We start from the raw sequence: 19352 nt of genomic DNA, 5'->3' as shown, positions 1-19352 counted from the left end.
CTTTTTGGTCTTTCAGCCTTTTCCTCCATATCATGCATGTTTGTATATTTTTATGTCTTTTGTTGTGATGATTTTTATGGAAATAAAAAAAAATATGAATAATATTAATGAATTATTTTGGATGCCCAAAATGTTGTGCTATTAAATTGAGTTTGTCTGATTTTGCAGGCCTGTGATTTTGCACTCGATGATTTTGGTATCTTCAGTCCAAAATAAAACGGCAACCCAATGTTATTGGGAAGATGGCGAATGGCTAGACTGCCAACATCGCTGGTAAGGCAATAAATTCACACATATTGTACACGTAAAATTATTCTTAAATACGTTTATTTGCATAAAAAACAAAAGAAAATGAAATATTGATTTAATAGGTATGGCAACGTCAGTATGAACACGTTCATTTACCGTGTACGACCCCTGTTAATGTGCAAATGATGGATGCGTATGTGCCACCTGTGACCTGTAAGATGTTTACATTTTACAACTCATCTGATGACATGACATCTCTTCTTTGATGTATATGTAAATTGTAATATGACCCTATAAGATTGTATGGGAAAATACATCTATCAGTAGCATAGGTTGGGAAGAAGAAATCATGTGAATGAACTCAAAAGTAGTTTTTATTTTGGTAGGACATTTTTGCTGTTGGAGGCTTGTCTTCAGTAGATAGCAATTAAAAACAAATTCATGAATTGTCGATTCATATGCATTCATGACATGCATTGCTTGCATTTGTAATTGACTATATCTTGTGGGATTTTAAAGGAGTATTTTGTTATCCTAGCATCCCTTTTTATGAAATTTTTTCAGTAGATATCAATGAAAAAGCTTAATATTCTCAAAATTTCAGTTGATTCTCATTCTGATTTTGCGTTTGCAAGTTTATACATTAATACATCATTTTATTATTCATTTACATGCATTATGATATTATAGGCCTATCAGTATCATGCATACGCTGGCGAAGTTACGTAATTAATCAGATTAATTACCACAGCAATAGGTGAAAACAATTTTGAACATATCGCGCTGCACTACAAGCAGGTTACACTCATCACCTGTGTATGTCTGCAATCATAGATTGAATATAATACTGGTCTTTTCAAAGATAGGTACTATTAAATCTTACAGGTGCAAATGATCAGTATGATATGGTTCAATGCAGAGGTACCTCATGAACGTATCGGTGCAGCGCGGTATATTCAAAAATTGTTTTCACCTATTCTTCTTCTTCTTCTTCGGTTGAGTCGGCATACTCAGACTAATTGCTGTATGTTCGCCAACTTTGCAAAGGTTTCAGAGGAATTGGACTGTCAGAGATACACGATTCTTACTAGATGTTTGTTCTGTTTTCGGAGTCTTCACTTTTCTTGGTTGCTTTGGTTTCAGTTTGGTTTGTCTTGGTTACTTCAGTTGCTTTGGTTTCTTCTTTGCTTGTTACTTCAATTGCTTTGGTTTCTTTGCTTGTCTTGGTTACTTCAGTTGCTTTGGTTTCTTCTTTGCTTGTTACTTCAGTTGCTTTGGTTTCTTTGCTTGTCTTGGTTACTTCAGTTGCTTTGGTTTCTTCTTTGCTTGTTACTTCAGTTGCTTTGGCTTCTTTGCTTGTTATGGCAGTTAATCCAATTATTACGTAACTTCGCCAGCGTATTACACCGCTCCATGGGCCACTATGTTGAATAACGTTCTGGTATATAATTCAAATTTGATGATATAAATTAATCTGCAAGAAGTTTTTTGTACATCATTTACAGCCAGAGGTTTCCAGTAAGTATAAATTTTAGGGGCATTACTTTACAGAAATCAACTCTATAGTCTCTATTTTTTTAGTAATAATTTAACTGAAAAATACAGCCTGATGAGGGCCACTGCTCTGCCTTATTGGTCACATAAAGTAAAGAAAACATACCCTAATGGGCCCCTTTTATTTGCTTTTAACAGGCCCATTACAGTTGGAATTAACCCACAGAGGGCCACTATAAACAAGGGAAGAAATACTTTACATGTTCACGTAACCTTCTTCAACTCATTTGCATAGTTTTGGATACCAGGATCGTATACATTCTGATTCTTTGAACCTTCTAATTAGCATACTTTTAGATACCTCCATATTTGGTATTACCTAATTAATTATTAATACCGCTACGTTGTTTACATAGTGACGTCATTAGAAATGGTTGTTTCGTCAAAGATCCGACAAACAAACATTTCCACTTTTCTTTCCATTCTTGTTTGTTGTGAAATACCATATACCTGATGGATGTGTTAGTCCAATATGATAGGAAAATATTTCTGGCGATGACCCCATGTTCACATTGGCTAAATAAGCTGTATTTTCGCTGGGGCCGGGACTTGTCGGCCATTTTGTTTGCAAAAGGCATGTTCTTCCTCCTGCGTTACCCGGAAGTGACAGCACCAGAACAAATGACGTCATTTCTGGATTTCAGCCAGGACGGTTACGTTCAGGGCCATGCATCAGTATACGCATTTAAAAGCGTATCTAGGTTTTACTAAAGTAAAACATCTTTGTCTTAACCCCAGAATTATGAAACTTTTTCTTATGTTTTTTTTAATTATGATCCACACTCTTTATCAAGGCACCATTTACATGTATACTGGAACCTGTCATTACCCCACCCATTTTTATTAGAAATATTATCATTGGTCGGTACACAAAACTAGCCATGTTTTGCATAGTTTCTGGGCATGCTGATATTAATACCAAAGGAATAATGTATTTCAGATTGTTGGCCTAATCACCATTGCACAATTTGTAGATGCACAATTTTCGGGTGTTGATTCACAAGCACTGTTCGCACTTGTCCTGTCAGATCCAACATTTTGGAATTGGTTATTGGAGAGTGTAAGCCAAATACCATTCAGTCACAATGTTGTCACATTTAGAACTACCGGTACCCGGTACTTAGAGTGTTAGGCCCCTTGCAATCAATCTTGAGTTTCCCGTCACATAATTACTAAAAACAAGTGAGGTAACTTTTTCATTATTCACTATTTTTGTGACTTTCATATGACCAAATGCAAGTGTAAAATGCATTGTTACTTACTGCTCCTGCCCTCAAAGATGGGCTGCAAGTTTGGTAGCAAAATGGATGTTTTGATTTTGATTTTTCCATTAAAAATGCACAGATATTCATAGTTTTTTTTGCAAATATTACCAGTTTTTATTGTTATTTTTGGAAAATCACAATAATGAATTCAAGTGAGGGTCAGAAAATGAAGTGAGGCTGCAAGTTTGGTAGCAAAATGGATGTTTTGATTTTGATTTTTCCATTAAAAATGCACAGATATTCATAGTTTTTTTTGCAAATATTACCAGTTTTTATTGTTATTTTTGGAAAATCACAATAATGAATTCAAGTGAGGGTCAGAAAATGAAGTGAGGGCTGGTGACGGGAAACTCATGATCGACTTTCATTGGCCCTAAACAATGCAGGCTACAAAAATGTATATGAATTTCTCGAAAAATATCAAGTACTACATGTATTGTAAGACCAATCTATTGAATTGGTATATTTACGTCTGTTTAGTGTTAATTTAGCTTTCATCAAAAACACTTTATATTCTTGTAGACCAGGGTTTACGGTATACATGTTTTACCATTATGAACTTGTTTTCAATTTTTGCTCGTACTGTGTGCGACTGTGCGTCTATACACACTTTGATGCCTACAAATTGCTATGATGGAATCTCAACAAGAATGTTTTGTGACGACACACATGCTGTCTAGTAATCAATATCTAATATCGTCTCATACTATACACAGGAAAACCGATTAATTTACATGTCATCGTTGGGCAGGAAAAACCTATGTCTCATTGGCCCCTGCACATGTTTAAGGTGGTACTACACCCCCTGATAAATTTTGTGACTAATTTTGCATTTTTTTCCAAAAATAACTGCACACTGGTAACAAAAGTTATAGGGGCAATGAATCCAATTACTTAACTGAAATACCAGTGATTCGATACAAGTGGTTCATTATGTTAAGAAATGATGTATATTCTAGCGGTACCTCTTTTCTTATCATACTGTAAATAACATTACCACTTGTCTTGAGTCACTGAAATTCCAGTGTAGTAACTGGATTTCTTGCCCCCATTATATACATAACGCTTTGAGACTTAATTGTGTATGTGCTTTATAAGCATGGTTTTATTATAACTTTTGCTACGGTACCAGTGTGTTACTATTTTTTGAGAAAAATGCAAAAATAGTCACAAATTTATCAAGGGGTGTAGAAGTACCTCCTATGTAACCTCTCAGCAGTTTTGTTTTAAAAGTGTTCAAGGGCCATGAGAACATAGGATGTTTTTCCTACCCAATGACAATCTTTAAAAGCCACACCCACTGAATAAAATGATGTTGTCTTTCAGATATTTCCAGGAATTCCTTATATAGCAGGTGCAGATCTTCTTCAATTCTTATCAGATATTGGATCAGAAGAGGATAAACCAAATCAGAGGCGAAACATGGATAGGTCAGACGGGTGAGTATGCAGGGCAGAATGGTAATAATGTTACAATTTTATTCTAATGGTGCATGTGGACTCCCTGGAATTCAATGCAGTTCAAAGTGCCCTCCTATAACAATCCCACCAGCAAATATAGGCATATATGCTCTTTATTCTTGTTGAGATTTCAGAGCAGAAATCCAGACCTGCCAAAAGTCCCTCATTTTGAGGGACTGTCCCTCATTTGGGGATTACCAAAGTGAAAAAGAGGAACAGTCCTGCTTTCTGAAATTTTCAGTGATGGTAAATTTGAAAGAAAGAAAAGCAGAAAACGATACAAATTTCACCTTAAAATTTTGCTATAGCATTCTCTTTAGTCTGTTGTGATAAATTCAGACCTGCAAAACCTTCTCTGAATTCTGAAAGTATTGCACACCTCAATTTGTCGATACCTGGTTTGTTTACATGTACAAGGGTTTGTCTCAATATCCCTCTTTCTGACTTCGGTAGGTTAGCAGGTCTGGAAATCTAGGCACATTCTCTTTATTCTGGTTGAGATTTTCAGAGGAGAGAGCTCTCTATTTGTACAGGAAATTTACTGTAAGGCAAAGGATCCCATGTGCACCATAGTAGGCGAATCTTTACGGAATAAAAGGAAAAAAATGTAATATATTATCTGTTTTACTCTTGAAGGGAGATGTGGAGATTGGACATACCATACAACACAATTTCCAGCTTTTTGAATGTTTTATGATATTTATTCAATGAAAAATTGGAAAGTGTGTTTTCTGGAACTTGTGTGGTTTATATACTGGCAAAGTAGTGTCATTGCACATTAAATTAGTTGATTTCAGAAATTTGATGCCTTTCACGCAAACACCGGCAGATGGCACTGGGAAGTATAAAGTGACACATAATTACTAAGCAGTTGCCTTAAAGTAAGCGCCGAAGGAAAACGCTATAGCAGTATTGGCAACCGCAATTTTTTTAAAAATTACTTGTTATGCAAGGTTGGAATTGGAGAATTATACTGCTCTTAAAAAAGATTTTTAAAAAGTGAAAAATTCCTAAGTTGTTTTTTTCAAAGCTGGACAAAGTTGTCAGGTACATATTGAATTAGCATGCATTGCTAGCTGGTCAATAGAAGCAAAAGTAAACACAGCCAAATTAAAAAGTCACCACTAGTTTCCTCCTCATTTAATCAGAGTCTGATGAGTTTATGGCAAAATAATTTATATAATAATTTTCTATACACTTTCCTTCGAAGGTTGATACCAAATTTGATATCAAAAGTTTAATCATTGTGAGCATAGAAACCATTGTTTGGAAATTATTTTGCCATAAACTCATCAGACTCTGATTAAATGGGGATGGAACTAGTGGCGACTTTTTAATTTGGCTGTGTTTATTTGAAATGTACAAATTTATCTAGCTTCCAAAAAAAAACCTTAAACATTTTTTGCAATATTTCTCTGGTTCCAGCCTTGGTAACAAGTAATTTAGCATTTATCAGGTGAAACAATGAGTAGAATTATTTCTTGTTCCATTACACAAATTCAAATGATAAATGCAAATGTACTACCGGTACTATAATCATTATATATTTTCCTCTCTTGTTCACTGAATATAAATAACAAATAATAAAATGTGATAATAACAAATTCAATAATAATAATAATCTGATGAATGCATAATATTTCAAGTAGCAATTTGAAAATTGTGTTTACATTCACAATGCATTACCATTATAATCTTCCAGCAATCTCTGGGTATGACATTTATTAGTTGTTTGTTTTTTTCTTTTAATTATGTATATTTAGTTCAAACTTAAGAGATGTCTTTATTTTATTGTTGTTTGTGTATTATTGTTTAGAAGTGACACTGAACCATTCATAGAAAGGCAAGTGCTTATTATGTTGTTATATCTGGTTATTCCAAAAGTTCCCCGCTGATCAATTCAACCTTTTTATTATACCCTATCTTGGGTTCTTTGGGAGTCTATATTCAAATGATTTCGCTAAAATGTTCATATACTCTATCTGATGTCAGTCTTATCACAAAATCTTTGTGTCTTTGGAACCACTTTAAATTCTGACTTAGTTTAGAGAATTGAAATTGAATTATGCTAAAACAATTGTGCTAAAAATTAATATCACCACAATTAAAGCACTAGATGTCAAATTGTTGAAGCAAAATTCTGTCTCTTATTTTAGGTAATGGACACTGTCCCAACCTTTCGCAAAGCTCTATGATTGATCTAGACTAGTTATCTTTACTTTGATTGTTTTAATGTTCAGAAGTTTTTGATTTTTTTTTGTTGCATTGTACAATGGTTTTTGAAAGCAGCTCACTACTTACAAAATGTTGCCAGTATTTACAATACTGGGGACCATTTCTCAAATCGGATTCTGAAGTTGGGTTGGGTTGGGGAAGAGTATACAATTAATGTATGTCTGCCAGCATGGGTGTATATGAGGGATGATTGATAAGTTTGTAGCCTTGTCACTAAAATTGTTGAAAAATACAAGCAAATGTAAATGCATCAATATGCAAGAAAAATGAACACGTCCGAAACCACTGTGTGTTGTACACGAACACAGAATGCGTGCCCATGCATTATACACAATTAATGTATGGGTCACATTTTTCTAACGTTTGATCTGATTGGTTCTTGCAATCTAAGAGTGTATGAAACAGTTTTGACTAACAGTTCAACTTACTGAATGATTACACAGAAAGTTTGAAGTAATTGTCTTTTCTTGTTTTTCTGTGTGAGAAATAAATCTTGACAGTCAGCTGCATGTTTCTGAGAATTAAAAACCTTGAAAATTGATAAATAAATAAATAAATAAAAATTCTCAGGAATCGCTGAGTGTCAAGGTATAAATAAAAGAAAAGATAATTTCTGAGTAATCATTCAATGAGTCAAATTGCACAGAATATTAGTCAAAACTGTATACATTGAGCATCTCCCCTCTACATTGTACTTTCAGGCCACAAACTTACCAATCAACCCTTGTACATCTTTATACATTATTTTATGTTTTTCCTCTGTAAAATCAGGACACCATTTCCTTCAAAAACATTTATCATTTTCAATTTTTTAATAGTACATGTATGTGTGAAAACAAGCTTTGTTACACAGTGACACACTATTTTTTTAATTTTATTTTACGTTCGTCAACATAATTTGTAACAACCCATAATCCTCTCTGCTGCCTTGTTTAGGTAACAAAACATATCATGTGGACAGATATTTATTTATTGTATTATTATTTTATTTATCATTATTTAGTAAAGACAACGAACCATTCATAGAAAGGCAAGTCATTGAAGTGTAGTAATTTATGTTGCTAATTCTGATTGTAACAATAACAATAATTAACAACCCCAAAATTCCTTTAATACCCTAGCTTTGGTTTTATTGGAATCTGCATTGAAATCTGTTAAGCAGTATTCAGACTTTTTATTGTACGTACAATATTGTATGCAACATATCTACGTTGTTTAATCTCACTGTAAACTAAAAACGTCCTAACAAGGAAAAATCAACCTAAGATTAACTCACTACTACAATGGGGAATTATCTCTTCACTCCTTTGTGCCTCAGTTCAACTTAGGTGAAATTAGGGCACTAAAGAATTGAAGTTAGAAAACTTTTTAGGACACCCACTTCAATATAATAATGAAACCACTTCACTCCCAGGAAACCCACTTGAAGTGAAGTGACTGTCCTAAAAGTCAAGTGATTACCTTTGTTAAGTGAAGTGGTGTCCTAAGAAGTGCCCTAAATTCAATTCTTTAGTGCCCTAACTTCACCTAAGTTGAATTGAGGCACAAAGGAGTGAAGAGATAATTCCCCATTGTAGAAGTGAGTTAATCTTAGGTTGATTTTTCCTTGTTAGGACGTTTTTAGTTTACAGTGTCTATTGCCATTCTATTTCCAGTAATGTTTCTACTAGATATTGCATGTAACATATTATCGATTTTTCGTCATCAAACATTCGTTAGAACTTAAACATTACTGGAAATAGAATGGCAATAGATAAAATAACGTAGATATGTTGCATACAATATTGTACGTACAATACTCGGAGTCTGTGGAGCGCTTTAGGATTAGATTGGTTTGTGACTATATATATTGATTGCTGTGAGTTGATGTGTCATGTGAGGGCAATTTCACTAAACTTTACGAAGCTTCATAAGTCTCAAAATTGTTCGTAACTTACGACGAGTCGTAAGTTCCATTTCAATAAACTTACTTGCTACAAAGACCCTTATAGTTACGTCTAGTATTGGGTATTTGTAATTTTAGGAACGGTTACTTGAGTTACGAAGGATTAAAAGTTTAGTGAAATGGACCTGTGGTTTACTACCGATTAACAAGCAGAAAATGAAAGGAATAGTATGAACTGCATTAAAAGTGTTGATACCCTAAATTAACACTTGGTAACATTTTGGGAATTTGTTATGTGCAAACCCTCAACATTCATTACGACTTGATTCAAACAAGATGTTAATTTATATTAATAAAGACAAGATTTAAAAAATGACAAATGCCGCTATAGGTGTATTCCTTCACTGCTCTCACCACCTGTGAAGGAGAGTTCTATACAGCATGACTGGGCTGGACAAGGGGCTTTGTGCTGTGATCAATATAGGCATGTTTGAAGGTGAAGTAGGTAATGGGGATACGCATCCTGCACAAGAACATGTTTGAAGGATAATTCAATGGAAGCAATGTCATTTTTGGAATTGTACGGTTTGTGACGTGTGTGAGGGCATTAATATTTTTGTGTGAAAGCAAGTCACTAAATTTGCAGCAGTAAGTAAAAACAATAGTTTGGCATATGTGTGTACTTGGTTTTTTTTTAAATCCTGCTATAAGCCCTGTCGCAATTTTGGAAATCTTGGAGTGTGCATCATCTGTACATGTACATCAAAATCTGGGTCTGTTTGAGGTAGACAAACAACCCAATCTCCAATGCATGTGATGAACTGCGCCTGCAAAGGATTCCCCATGATTTTACTTTTACATTAACAGTTTCTAGCTCTACATGTATCTCATCAATACTTTCCTTTATTCAAGTGTGCAGAAGACATTAAAACCAAAAAAATATGTACATACATGTAGGTAGTGTTTCTTACAATTTGTACAGTTTACCCTCATTAAAATGCTGTGGCCAGTCCTCAATGGTCATCTTCTGAGCTAGTCGTGCATATTACCCACAATGCACTTTGATTCTGAGACTGCAACAGGGCTTATTCCTACAAATATATCTGTTTGATTTGGTAATTATTTGAAAACAGAGATCTTCCTCTTCACTTTTGCCCATTCAATCAGGTGTTGGGTGAAGTGATAGAGGTGGATTGAATCAATACTGGAGAAAAGAGAAAGCGAGTAAATGACACAGATAAAGTTAGAAGTGTGCTAAATAAATAGCCTTTCCTTCTTATCGATTGTGACTTATAAATATATTTGAAGTATTCTCTACCTTTTGTTTCTAATATCACTTTCAAAAGTGAGAAGGAGTAAGTAATTTATTTTTGACTTTATTTATTGCATCCAAATAACCCATGCTTTATTACCTAATTATAGATGCTAATTTGCAATAGCTGCATAAAGGATGTGGGAACCAAATCTTTAAATTCTTTATACCTCTTAATTGTATCAACTTTACACCATGCAAATGTCAAATTTCATTTTTCAATATGACTGCAGCAATCACTCTCTGGACCTCACAGATGCACAACACACCCATGTGATATGTACACACCACAGAATTAGAGACAGAGAATCGGGACTCGACCGCCATCTTGATACAGGCATGGAGCAAAACTTGGGGGTATTCGGTTTCCCTGGGAATGCATTCGTTGTCATGCAAGCGCGACATAGATGAAGGACGCATTTGAGAGACGCACTTGATCCGACCTGCACGCGAGTACCAAGACGCTTCAGATGAGACGCAGAATTCTTTTCGTTCGTCTCCGCACACCATCGGCATGGACCCGAATACCCCCAATTTTCTCTCCATAGCTGACGGGGCGATTGTATGTGGTGGTATAGGGAGTCCTGGTTCTCCTTCTCTAATTCTGTGGTACATACACAACATACAGTACAGTGTTATCACACACACCCCACACTTCCCTCTACGTGGCACCACATATAAAGTGAGGGCACCCCACACTTGTGTGTGAGTTATATGTACATTCACACCAAGACATTCACACTAGGCGAGGAAAGCTTGTAAGTAAGTTCTTCATACACCCCATACAGAGTGAGGTCTGTAATAGACAACCTCGCTTTGCAGGTTTACACTATCCTCGCTTGGACCTCGCTTTGCCAAAAATCTTCACTTTGTTGGTGTGTACACAAGTGAAGCACCTCGGTTTGACGGTGTTTCAACCAAAATACACTGATCAGACATGTGTAAACACTGGCAACTGGGTACACCATTTTCATTTTTTACTCTCCAGCTGTGGACTAGCCCTACTATATGGCCTTTAGACTGTGGCGCTCCAAAACCATGCTATAAATGCTATAATACTCTGGCTTTATCCAGAGAACTGCTAAACCCTCGGGTGGAATGGTCACTGGTTCTTAGTGGTTCTCAGGTATACATGTAGTGTGTTTAAAAGGCCTTATAGTAGGGCTACTGTGGATACACATATTTCAGGTTTATTTGTAAGATTGTGTAAAACATGTGGACTGTAAGTTTTACCATGGAGGGTAGAATACTACGGACATTGTTTATTCATTTTTATGCTATTTACATATCTATCAACACAGTTTAGCAAGTGCAGACGGCTACGGTTCATGCGTGTCCACTGTTGCAAGGCATTTGTGTGTCCCTGATTGATGTCATTTACAAAAGCACATACATACATTCACCCAACACACCCCAACACAAATTCATATAATTTTTAATACATGTATAATTCTGACAAAAATATAGCATCAGCTATCATTGTGTTAACCATCAACACAATGATAACCACTCAAATAAATAATATTATTAAAATAAGCCCATAATGCCTTAATTGTACACAGGTGGTGTGTTGGGTGGCATGTGACATAATATGCATATTGAATATACAATACGTGTTGTATGAATATGAGCAATAGAAATATCTTTTTCACTGATATTTGTCCCCACGTGTGATGTTGTTCTGTTTTATGAATACACAGAGCTTAAAAATTGCCTGAAGCATTTTTACATAATGTCACAATAAAAATAACTGTTTTATTCTGCATATTTTATGCAGTCTATATAACATAATGCTGATATCATCCAAAAATTATCACCTAAAATCAAGGGGTCCTCTAGAATTGTAAATTTAATAAGCAAGTCTATATTTTCGAATGCATTATTTCTATTTCAGGCAATTACCCGGGTAATTATAAAGAATAGTTTGTAAAGTTATAAAGACCCTTCAATGCCAGGAGCCCCTCTACATTTGATTTTTGAAACAGTCCTGCACAGACACTATATTAGTGTACCAAAATAAAATGTTTGATTTATATGTACAAAACTACATAACTACTAACTGATGAAGTATATATGTAAATTGTATTGATATTGCAATTGTTTAATATGCAAAAGTGTCAGTGATCATTTTGAAAGCCAACAATAGTTCTACTCATCTTATTTGACAAGCAAAATGTATCCTGGAAATTTTGATTGTGTCTTAAAAACTATGCTGTTTGTACTTTGTATTGTGTAATTTTCACCAGCAAGGTATCATCATTGTCAGCACGCTAAGTTTTATTATGATTTAAGACTTTCATCAGCAAATTAGGGCTATTCCATTTAAAATCCACACTACCCCTGTGGAAGATTTTGGAAATATCTTGCACAGGGAGAGTATGGATTTCAAATGGAATGAACACATTAGGCAACTCCAGTTGAATTTCATACACCCTCTTAGAAAGATTCAACCTGAATCTTCAACAGAGGGAGGGTGAGTTTCAAATGGAGTTGCTAATGTGTTCATTCCATTTGAAAATCATACTCCCCCTCTGAAAGATATTTCCAAAATCTTCCACAGGGGGAGTGTGGATTTTAAATTGAATAGCACATTTAGGCTTTTAGAATGTAAAGAAAGTGGTGATGATGCTTATAAACAGTAAACAGTAAGTTCAGTTTGGTTGTTTGTAATTCTCTTTATTGATATACTTTGGAAGTTAACTATTCTGTTGCTCTCTTGCTCCGCTAATATTAGACTAAAAATAAGTGAAAAACAAACTACCTACATGTAAACATGCACTTGTATAATTACATTCATATATGTATAAACAGGTTTTACCTTCTCTTTTTGTTACAGTTTGGAGGGTGGCTACTCTTCATCGGCCTTTGATCGCTATGTTCAGGAACATGAGGACCGCAAGCAGAAATCTGTCAAGAACAGAGTACAGCAACAGTACTGGGTGACCAAACAAGCAGTCATCAAAAAGTTTGGAAGGAAAGAAGATGAATATGTAGTGGCTGGTGACCAGGAGTTAGATGCAAAATTAGAAGTGAGTGAAGTTTGCCATACAAAATTATACAAAAAGATACATTGAACAAATTTTAATCTTTCCCCAGAGTAGGCCAGTGCACATAAACGTTGAAAAAAAGCAGTGCAGGTCGCCGGATCCGAACCGGCGACCTTCGTATTACCAGTACGACGCTCTTACCAACTGGGCTAAAGAGGCATGTTGGAGAAGAGCGGGAGATATAAATCTATAGCATTCTTAAAAATCAAGAAACTTGATGCATATTTGTTGTTTTCCTTCAGTGTTAGACCATATGCCATGGCTGAAATATGCATTTTTTATGTGTAACATTATCAGCTTTCACTAGACACATTTCCAAAATTGTGTATCAAAGTGATCAAAATTGAATAGCATTTTGCTCCGCGATACCGGCTATGGCCAATGCTGACAACAAGGCAATTGTTACTACACGCTGCTTGTGACATCAGGACTGATTATAAGTTGTGGTACTTCCATATTGCCTTTCCACAAGGCTTGGCCTGGTGCCCCTGGGATAGTAGCGCCCTCTTTTTTATTCATGCTCGGTTGTAGCTCTGTCGACTGTCGTACCTCTAACCCCACTCGGCAAGGATCCCGGCTTCGCCGCTCACCCCCCTCAGCATGGACCACGATGGTCTTGATGTAACATTGTGTTTGACTAAAAATGTTAAAAGATAAAAGTAAAGGTATTGCTTTAATTAAGGTGGTACTACACCCCTTGATAAATTTGTGACTATTTTTGCATTTTTCTCACAAAATAATAAGACACTGGTAATAACAAAAGTTATGTATATTATAGGGGCAAGGAAACAAGTTCTTATACTGGAATTTCAGTGACTCAAGACAAGCGGTATGTTATTTATGATAAGAAAAGAGGTACCACTAGAATGTACCTCATTACTTAACATTATAATGAACCACTTGTGTTGAAACACTGAGATTTCAGAGAAGTAATTGGATTCCTTGCCCCTATAATATATACGTAACTTTTGTTACCAGTGTATAGTTATTTTTTGAGATAAATGCAAAATTAGTCACAAAATTTATCAGGGGGTATAGTAACGGTAGTTCCACCTTAAGCCTCTGTTATGTATCTATTGTCTCATAGCCCGACTTGCATATACCCACCTTATATTTAAGTTACAGGAGTCTATATTCTATGGCTGTTTTTGATTATTTAGTTGTTTGGTTATCTAAAAACTTCCTTCACCCAATGGAATTTGGGGAGCTGCCCAGATAATTGGTGGATGTTACAATCTAAATGCGGATAGGTGTGCACCTAGTTGATGCGATCTGATTGTGATGATTCATGCATTGCAGCAAAATTACAGCACTTTGAGTCCTCTAAGATCTGGAGAAAGGCGCTTTATAAATCCAAAATTTATTTATTATTATTATTATTATTTATTATTTATTATTTATTAATGTATATTTTGTCATCTTTGTTTTGTTTTTTTTCCTATAGGTATTTCGTTCGATACAGAAAACATGCATGGATTTACTACGAATTATAGAAAGATATCAGGATCATTTATGTTGTAAGTAGTATATCGGCAGCATGACTATGTTATTATAAATACAGAGGGTGGGCAAGACAAATTTTAAGGGGGAAAAAAGTACAAAAAATGCCTAAAAATCTTAAATATCGGGCGGCCACCATTCCATGGGGGGGGGGGGGGGCAAGGGAGAAATGAGAGAAATACCATCATTCTCAGCCAGACATCCATGTATCCACCCGGGCCATTAGTAGGTCACCTGTCGTATGACTGTCTACCCATCCACATCCAAGAAATTGGCATATGGGTTGAAATTTATAATAAGGTGGCATCAACATTTTTGGCAAATAGAGGTATGGTACATTTTGTGATCAACCTTCAATGTTTAGTGTCTTTTTTATATCGCTTTATAATTATAATTAGCATTATATCATAAAGATTTATGAGTGTGCTTGGCATGTATTATATTATGTTATTCCAGTTAGAGATCGAATTTACATTATGGTTACAGAATTAACTGGTACAAATTTGCAATTTAATTTCCCATTAAGGTGGTACTACACCCTCTGATAAATTTTGGGACTAACTTTGCATTTTTCTCAAAAAATAACCACACACTGGTAACAAAAGTTATGTATATTATCGGGCCAAGGAATCCAATTACTTCACTGAAATTTCAGTAATTCAAGACAAGTGGTTCATTATATATGTTAAAAGAAATGAGGTACATTCTAGCGGTACCTCTTTTCTTATCATAAATAACATACCGCTTGTCTTGAATCACTGAAATTCCAGTGTAGTAACTGGATTCCTTGCCCCGATAATACACATAACTTTTGTTACATGTACCAGTGTGTTATTATTTTTTGAGAAAAATGCAAAAATAGTCACAAATTTATCAAGGGGTGTAGTACCACCTTAAGGGACCAAATTTGCTGCAACAGAATACACCAGTTCGGGCACGATTCTGAGATGTTTGGACAATCATGGTTAGCACTTTTGTATGGGAGTGAACCACTGGGTATCCACCTTGATACTAAAACACCCCAACCAATTATATCTTTTACATTGAAAGTACAAATCTCTTGATTGCCTCGATTCATTAAAGTATCTTACTGCCATGCGAATGTTTTTTTCCACTAACAAGTATATACTTGAAAGGGAAGTAGCATCACTAGGCCAAAAGGAGGTTTGTAATGGATTTTTCTTTAGGTTTGAGCAAGGCAATCCTCTTATCATGAATGTATCCTGCAAAGAGGTTATTTTGGCCACTTGTCCACCCACGCAGTATTGACTGATAACTCTTGTTTCTTGTTTTTTTTGCTAGCTTTATCTCAAGAAGAAAATGCTATGGGTCGGTTTTTGAAGAGCCAAAGCAATCATGATAAGACAAGGGCAGGTAAAATGATGGCAGCAGTAGGCAAAGCACAGACATTCTCTTCAGAGCAAAGGTTAGTAAAATGAATTAGACCATGGCTTTACACTATGGTAACATTGTCACATCAATCACTATGCACAGGTTACATACTCCTCCTGTCTCATTTTCTGCTGAAAGTTTAAATAAATAATATCAGAATGTCAATGAAATGTAGTGAAATTAAAGGGACATTTCACAGATTTTGGTTTTTCAATTTTTGGCCCCCAAATTTAATCTAGCATCAGTATAAGCTTCCAACAACAAAATGTTCCAACATAATAGCATACCCTAACACTGAACAAAATACCAGTACCTACAGATTTGATTAGTGTGTAAAAGCAGGTGAAAAATTCTCAAATTTGATAATTTTCATTATTTTTTTTTTTTTTGTAAAAATAAAAATGTTGCCTCAACTTTCATGTTGTATTTCATGTTAAATTATGAATGTATACCACATCACGAAGTCAACATCTGGACATTCTAAAAAATTCAGTCGACCACTCCCCATGAAATCTGAGAATGTGTCTTTAAACTGAAGAAAGTCCTTCTTTCTTGGTGCGAGTTGCAGAAAAATTCTTTGCTGTAAATTAGAGATAAGCTAGTTTATGTAGTACATAACATCATGCAAGAGGTGTAATTTGGTTCATCTAAAGTTTGGTAGTGAAGTCAGTGCTTTTTCGTGGTTGCATCGCAAGTGTGCCGACAAATCGCACCTGTATGCATGCAGCATGCATGTACACTCAGTGCATTTAACTTAATGTTTGTGATTCGACACTGCGGCGAGCGAAATATGCACATACGTTACTACCGGACTTGATGTGAACCGAATTATAGCAAGGAGGGATTTTTTTTTTGGCAAGTGGTATAGAACATTTTGCCTGATATTTGTGTCACAAGTGTCACAAACCGTTTGAGTCAAATTTGTATGGGCATTGTACAACATTGTTGTGTTTTAAAGGTGAGGTGTTTGAACTTGAATCATTTTAACTAGGCTAGACAAGAGTACCAAATAAAACATGTGTAGAGAGTGAACTGACCTACATTTATATCTAACATAAAGTTAATTTTTTATTTCTTCCGTGGTCAAGGTACATGCTGGTGATCAGCGATTGCATAGAATTGGCCAGGTCTCCAGACCTCCCCTTCTACGCGCCGACGATCAATGGATCAACCGTCTTGTTATCAAGGCCGTTGAGCGTCCAATCAGCGTGATTGTTTATCGACTGTGTGTTTAGGCTCATGTATGTGAGACACAAAGCCAAGACCACAGAAGAAATAAAAAATCAACTGTAATTAGCACATTGACTATCTCCAGTATACATTTAGCAGTAAACAATCTTCAGAATGTGGAATTTAAAACAAGATATCTGTAGTTCATATAAGTTGTGGTTCATATTAAATTAGATTCCCAATCTAGAAAACAGCATCCATTCCATTTTGCCATATTAAATAAGTAATGGTATTATTTTAAAGAATCCATTTGAGATAAATTAAGCTTCTATTGATTATGGATAAACCCATATCATTGTTTTTAAGGTGACACCTCTCAGATAAATATAATCTGTACCTTTGTATCATGCTGACGCATGAGGGTGGTACGTATAATTAATTCGCATTGCAAAGCTGTTTTTGTCACTGTCAACGTTTGATGGCATGCGTAAGGTACATTCACAGGTATACAGGGACACTTTATAGAAATATGGTATAAAAGTGCTACCAGATTGTTTATAACTGAGTGGGAAGCAGAAAGTATTTGATCTGGCTGTGCTATAATCAAAGACCGAATTAAAAAGACTAGTTTGCGTCTGACGTCAGAGCAAAAGCGCGGTGTGATCGGTTACTAACCTGTGCAGTACGGTATTTTCGGTCTAGTTGACAGGATGTTATTACGTAAACGAGTCTTTTTAATTTGGTCTTTAATTATATCTAGGTTTTTGTAAATTTGCAGCTCATTTAGGCAGTGAAACAGGTGGCAATGTCCCTGATGACACCCCAAACAGTAGTACCACTTCAGGTGTTCCACAGAGTCATTGCTCTAGCCATCTGGCATTGATAAAATCTATATGTTTAGTGTTACTGAAAATTGATCTGCATACTTGCTTTTCTTAATATGTTCTCCTACAGACTAGCACTTCGAGCCCCACTAGTGAGACTATATCAAGAAATAGAAACATTCCGATATCGTGCCATATCAGATACGTTAATGACAATTAATCGTATGGAGGGTGCAAGAACGGAATACCGAGCAGCTTTATTATGGATGAAGGACATTTCTAAAGAGCTTGATCCAGACACATATAAGCAACTTGAAAAATTCAGAAAGGTAGGTATCGTGAGAAAAGTGCAGAAAGTATACCCACGATGTTGCAATTGGCATCTTTGGAAATTGTGTACCATTGCAATCTTTGTGTAATGCAATTCTGTCGATAATGTGCTCTGAAGCACTCCATGCACAAACGTTAATTCATGCATAAACACAAACAATAATCATTCAATTTTAGCTTAAGATGCCAGAGGTACTCTATTTTGTTGTGTCCCCATATGCTGCAATATAATTTGGTGAATTTCTTGTGTGCATGCTATTTGGGGCCATATCATTTGCAGAATGTTAAAATGTTGTTATAATTCATCATCACATACTAGTTACTTTCTGCATTCTTATGATGATATGCTGATATTATTATCTGTTGTGATGATATCTAGTCCTCCATTGTTGTATTGGATATACAAGACTTGGATGCATGATAGGTGTGTTAAACCCATCACAATTCTTCATATCCATTAGTTTGTTATGGGTCTGGGCACATACAATGCAATGCAAGTCATGAGAGAGATTATTCACCCCTGTTAGAGTTGAAATCACTTTCATTACAGTCTAGCAAAACAAAAATTATTAAGCAGCCACTGAATTAATTCTGTTAAGCTTAAGGAGTCAAACTTTCACAGGACAGAGTGCCCATCTCTCTTTCCATAGCAATTAGGCCAAACGTCACCTTGAAATGTTGCTGTGGGGGATCGCCACACATCCATGGTGAGTCTGTTACTTTCCCAACATTTAAGAATGCCAGTATCCATTTATACACCTGGGTGGAGAGGAGTAATCATGATAAAGTGGCCTTACTCAAGAGTACAACATGATGGCATCACTGGGGTTCGAACCTGCAACCGTCCGATTATTAGTTGGAGCCCGTTCCGCTCAGCCACTGTGCTCAGCCACCATTAAGCTTACCTTTTAAGTAAAGTAAAGTATGGCCATTCACCATGAATAAATGCAAGAAAACAAACTCATATTTTATGGTCACTTCAATTTGCCATAATTATGTCTTCTTTGAATGTTCAGATTTTCCCAGTTTTTGATGAACTGAATCCTGATTTAATTTTTACTAAACCTTTGTTATTTACACACCTTTGTGTGGGGGCCATCTTAATTGCAAACCGCTTATAATTCTAGTT

At 35.6% G+C, this 19352-nt stretch overlaps 1 protein-coding gene across 2 annotated transcripts in view; it reads left to right on the top strand.

The window, feature by feature from the left end:
- The first annotated feature begins 221 nt into the window (after positions 1-221).
- The window catches only part of LOC140155178 (islet cell autoantigen 1-like), a 91369-nt gene continuing 72238 nt past the window's right edge, over positions 222-19352 (top strand). For both annotated transcript variants that reach the window (XM_072177908.1, XM_072177907.1), the window contains exons 1-6: positions 222-273; positions 4395-4507; positions 12797-12989; positions 14452-14524; positions 15810-15933; positions 18024-18222. In XM_072177908.1, the coding sequence (XP_072034009.1) occupies positions 229-273; positions 4395-4507; positions 12797-12989; positions 14452-14524; positions 15810-15933; positions 18024-18222 (747 nt within the window). In that variant the 5' untranslated portion in view covers positions 222-228. The remainder of the gene's footprint in view (positions 274-4394; positions 4508-12796; positions 12990-14451; positions 14525-15809; positions 15934-18023; positions 18223-19352) is intronic.

The sequence above is a fragment of the Amphiura filiformis genome, chromosome 6, assembly GCF_039555335.1.
Source record: "Amphiura filiformis chromosome 6, Afil_fr2py, whole genome shotgun sequence".
NCBI classification, from domain to species: domain Eukaryota; kingdom Metazoa; phylum Echinodermata; class Ophiuroidea; order Amphilepidida; family Amphiuridae; genus Amphiura; species Amphiura filiformis.
Note: the sequence above shows the minus strand (reverse complement) of the source record. Positions and strands in the feature narration are given on the sequence as shown.